Source organism: Megalops cyprinoides, chromosome 2 (assembly GCF_013368585.1).
Source record: "Megalops cyprinoides isolate fMegCyp1 chromosome 2, fMegCyp1.pri, whole genome shotgun sequence".
Taxonomy (NCBI): Eukaryota; Metazoa; Chordata; class Actinopteri; order Elopiformes; family Megalopidae; genus Megalops; species Megalops cyprinoides.
Window position 1 is genome coordinate 5,876,370 of NC_050584.1, and position 5,170 is coordinate 5,881,539.

At 41.9% G+C, this 5,170-nt stretch overlaps 1 protein-coding gene across 1 annotated transcript; it reads left to right on the forward strand.

Moving 5' to 3' along the window:
* The first annotated feature begins 448 nt into the window (after positions 1–448).
* On the forward strand, positions 449–3,433 carry LOC118773026 (C-C chemokine receptor type 9-like). Its single transcript, XM_036521762.1, has 3 exons — positions 449–507; positions 912–963; positions 1,971–3,433. The coding sequence occupies exons 2-3, from the start codon at positions 922–924 to the stop codon at positions 3,021–3,023; spliced, it is 1,095 nt and encodes a 364-aa protein (XP_036377655.1). The 5' UTR covers positions 449–507; positions 912–921; the 3' UTR covers positions 3,024–3,433.
* Positions 3,434–5,170: the final 1,737 nt, after the last annotated feature.

Below are 5,170 nucleotides of genomic sequence, written 5' to 3' on the forward strand. Positions count from 1 at the left end.
TAACAATAATGTCCATATTGGTTTTCTTTTCCGTTTTGGCTGATTACCTTTTTCTCTCTAAAATGTCAGCCTTAAGATCTACACCATTTTGCAAACCTCTTCACTTCTTCTATAGATGCATATAAATGCTTCCTTATTACATTAGCTACCGTACATGTAATCCAGTTACACTGTGGCAAAGCTGCTTCTACAACTCTGCTAAAACACTTTTAAATCTTAACTGGAGCTATTGAGAATGGACAATACTCATCTGCTGTAAATAAATGTACAGTACTCCTTTAATTTGAAAAGATCAACCAACTGCAACAGCTACATTTCAACGATCCTGAAAAAAGAAAAAAAAAACTGCTTATGAGAAGCAAGCAGAGTATTAGATGGCGTCACAGGCGACTGAAACCATAACCATAAAAGCAGGTGAAAACGAAACAGCACCCCAGTTAGTCAAACAACAGAGGAGAGGGGAGGTTGTGAAATTTGGTTTAAATTCCACGGCATTACACAGCTTCGGTGAGTACCAGTGACATTCCATGCTTTCATCAACAACAGAATTTCCACAGAGATGAAGAGTTAAATATAAACATGTAGAAGTTGTTACTAAGCACTCGTGTGCAAGGTGCGCACACAGGGTGCTTGTGCCCGTGAAGCATAGCTGGCTTACTTACGCCTCTAACGTGCTCATGCCTTATACTCTTTACTGTTTGTGATTGATATCTGTGACATGGTTACTCGATTTGTATTGTATGTACATTGCACATTGCACATTGAAACACTGGGATCAGAAAGATGACCGTTGTGTCTTTTCAGATTGAATGGTAATTTTTCTGTAAAGTATGTAAAGGTATGTGCGTTGAATAGACACAGTGTTCTTGTAAAAAACTGGATATAAAATATGTTTATTCATTCTTTTTCAGATTCGGTAGGATGTCAAGGGAAGTTGACTACTATATTCTTCCAACAGACACCGTAAGTGTCCGGGGTTTAGAACTTTTGGTAAAGCCTTGATGATGTACCCTTACATTAATACATTACGCTCTTGTGCATGTATGATGATCATGTTGTGTCTGTGGACTGAACACACAACCCTGAATGTGTGCTGTGCATGCATATATCCATGTGCGACAGGTCAGATGCACACTCCAGCATGGTGCTGCAAGTTCTCATTTTGTTGTTTGCTACCCTAAAAAGCTGTTCTTCCCAAGATGGGGACTTTATACTACATGCATTCAAGCCTCCATGTAGTTTTACTAAAAATAACTCTTAAAAGGTACAGTTGCAACCCCTTGTAAATGACAGAAGTGCAGAGGTTTAGTGTTTAGCGGAATATTATTTAACATATGTTGATTTGTAACTTTTTATACATGCAACTAACATTGGTCATACAGGGTGGGTTTAGCACGGATACTTACAGCTATACATTTTCTTAAATGCATGGAAAATTTTGCTGATACTGAAGGGTACAAAAAGATCATTTTTTCCACTGCACGTGACAGAAGCCCTCCCCCTACGTGTTTACCTCCTGCAACTGTGCCAGTCAATGTGTCTGTTGCACAGCGCTGCTGACGTACATTGTACCCCATGATGGCACGACCCCCCGTGTCTCGTACGACCCACACAGGTTCACAGGCGGAAGCGGGTGCAGTGTTGAGGTTTCGCTTATGCAGGTTCAACACCTGTGCAGAGTTGAGCGTGGAGATTATGGGGGCTAAACTGGGACATCAATGCACCCAAGGTCTGATATCATCAACCTGCAGTCTATGCTCAAGGGGGGGGTCTTGACAAACAAACACAAAGCAGGAAGGCAGAGTGCAATTTCTGTTCTTTCCCTCAGCAAAGAAGGTACATTTTTTGAGATCTTTACAGTACGGCACCAAAAGCATTGCTATCAAAATGATCATGCAACACAGAGGGATTACAGACAGCTTTATATAACAGAATATCAGATCCATATTTACATATTTTGTCTCTTGCAGGGGTCTGGGGACTATGGAGATTATGACAGTACCAGCACCACAGAACCTGACATCGGGTTTTGTGACAAAAGCTCTGTCCGGACATTCCGCAAGTACTACGAACCTCTGCTATACTGGCTGATCTTCTGCGTGGGTGCGGTGGGCAATCTGGTAGTCATTTGGATCTACGTTAATGTCCGCAACCGCCTGAAAACCATGACAGATGTGTACCTCTTTAATCTGGCTTTGGCCGACCTCCTCTTCCTGGGGACACTGCCATTCTGGGCTACTGACGCCAACAGTGGCTGGACCTTTGGCTTAGCCACGTGCAAGATGGTGTCAGCTGTTTACAAGATCAACTTCTTCAGTAGCATGCTGCTGCTCACCTGCATCAGCGTGGACCGCTACATTGCCATTGTGCAGGCCACCAAAGCCCAGAACTTCAAGAACAAGCGGCTTTTCTACAGCAAGCTGGTATGTGTGGCCATCTGGCTGCTGTCTGGCCTATTATCCCTTCCCGAGTTTCTTTTCGCGCAGGTGAAGACCGATGCCAGGGACAGATCCTCCTGTTCCATGGTTTACTGGAACAACGATTACAACCGCACCAAGATCCTGGTGCTATCCCTGCAGATCTCCATGGGTTTCTGTCTGCCCTTTTTGGTCATGCTCTACTGCTACACTGTCATCATCCACACATTGCTTCAGGCCAGGAACTTTGAGAAGCACAAGGCACTGCGGGTGATCTTTGCCGTGGTGGCAGTGTTTGTCCTCTCCCAGCTTCCATACAATAGCCTGCTGGTGGTGGAGGCCACACAAGCGACAAACATCACCATCACTGACTGCAAGGTGGTTCGCCACTTCGACATCGCCACCCAGGTGATGAAAAGCTTGGCCTACACCCACAGCTGCCTCAACCCTGTCCTCTATGTCTTCATCGGCGTGCGCTTCCGTAGGGACCTGCTGAGGATTTTGCGGGCCTGTGCCTGTGGTCTGGGCCAGGGCATTCTCAGCAAGCAGAACAGTGCCCCCAAACGCCCGTCTGTAATGTCCGACACCGAGATACTCTCCCTGTAATTCCCTCCACAGTCCTGCAGCATTACAGCATTATTTCTGCTCTGCTCTGCAGACCAAACCTTTATAACATGATAATGTTGACCTTGATATAATTCTTTTCAGCTCCAGGGACCACAGTGAGTGCAAAAATATGTTTGCGGTTGCACATAACCACCAAATGTGTGCGAACTCACGCTGAGCATTATTACAGCAGCTACGCACAATATAAACAGGAACTGGAGAGCTAAGATTTCAACCAGGGCTGCCACCATGGGGTTGATCCTATCACTGCCCTCAACACGTGGCCCTCATTTCTAATCAATTAAAAAGGCAATTAAACAGGCACTTCGCATTTCTCATGAAACCTGCTTTGGACAGAGGAAAGGGCTGTGCTGATTTGTCCATGTTGGGTGTTGTATGGAGAGACTGCTGGGAAATTTTGCCAGCCTTGGTGTTTTTTTTTTCTCTTTGTTCTGTCTTTCACATTCTGTTTATACTGTAACTCACGGGAAACCTCGGTGAATGACTTTTCAGGTGGTTTATCTTCTTCATTCGGTGTTCAATTAAAATCCCCCCAAAAAGCCAGTGCCAATGCGGTCAGGGGAATTCCCTTTGCCCAAGAATTCTACTTGTGACTTACCAAGAATAACCAACAGAATGAAAATGAATCTTAAAAATGAACAGCATGCATATGATTTACACTTTCAAGTTTTCAAAGATGTAGACTTTGTAGATGATTATGGTTGCCTTCTTATTTTTACATTTACCTGTTGGAGATCACTGTGAACTGATATTGACTGTAATAAATTAAGCAACCTGCCCACTTTTGCTCCCAACTCTTGTATAAAAGCCTTGTAAATGATATGTCTATACATTGTGTGTGCATATTCATTGTGACAGTTTTACCCTGTGCCATGTTTGTAGAGAATTATGCCTCATTTTCCACTTAATAACTTGATAAGACTTGATAACATTTGTGGCTATTTTTCTCTTTGTCCTCACAGTATTTTCTTTTCCCTTCAGTAATTTTGTCTGTGTATAATGTACCTGTAAATACCATGAAATAAAAGAAAAAACATTCAGAAGTGTGATTTTGGATCTCAGTGCAATTGTGCATAAAGATAGATTTGATATTAATAGAAATTTGCATGCCACCTTGGCCATGATATGAAAAACACATTGATTCTTACATGGGATATATTTTTAAAAAGCATATATTAAGTGATTATTGAAGTAAATTTAAAGTCACTAATATGGCAATAAAATTTATGTATTACATAGTTATAGCTCAGATGAGAGCCCTTTTGCAGAAGATCAGATTCAAGTTAGTTAAAAACACTAAGATAGAATAAGATAGAATAGAATACTGTTCTATACTGTTCTATTCTCAGTGCATTCTGGGAGTTGAGAACTGCAGCCTCAGTTGCACTAGAATTGGCTCAGGGTGATCATCACAAAAAAGACTTATGAAACAAGACCACAGAAAAATAGTGTCAGTTATCATGAAAATAGATTTCAGGCTTTTGGCATCACATTTGATGAAAGTTAGATGATTCATCAATTCATTTGACAGTTGTGGTGTTGTGGAGTTTTGTTTTGCATCAGTGTCTTGTGGGAAAGGGTAGTAGGAAAGATAATACTTCTAACGTTAACGCAGTGGTTAGAAAGCAACCGAGTGTGTGATCCAGTGAAATTCTTCGCACAGTGCTTTCACAATGACTGCACTTCCTTTGACACAACCATATTCACACTGTTCAGTACAAGCATTGATTATGCGACATTCAGAAGCTCTGAGAACCCACTTCACAGTTTATCTCATGCCTGTCTGGGTATGACTTGGCATTTTCATACCGCCACGGTGCAAATTCAGCCGCAGACACAAAACGTTTGTCTTGCACTTTCGCCTTGTCTTTGACCACAGTATCAAAACATGTCAGTGAATCATTTTTTATTTGGTTCAGTGTGATTGTTGAATAATTCCTTAAAATTCCTAATGCACACTGGAACAATAATAAAATAAAACAGAATTTAAAAAAATTAATCAGGTGAATCAGAGATCAAGTACCCAATCACAGTTTCTTCAGTAGGGAGAAAGACTAGCCCACACTTATCCTGTATCCGTGTTCATAAGAGTTTATGTTCCCCCTCAATGTCAGTTACACACAAGC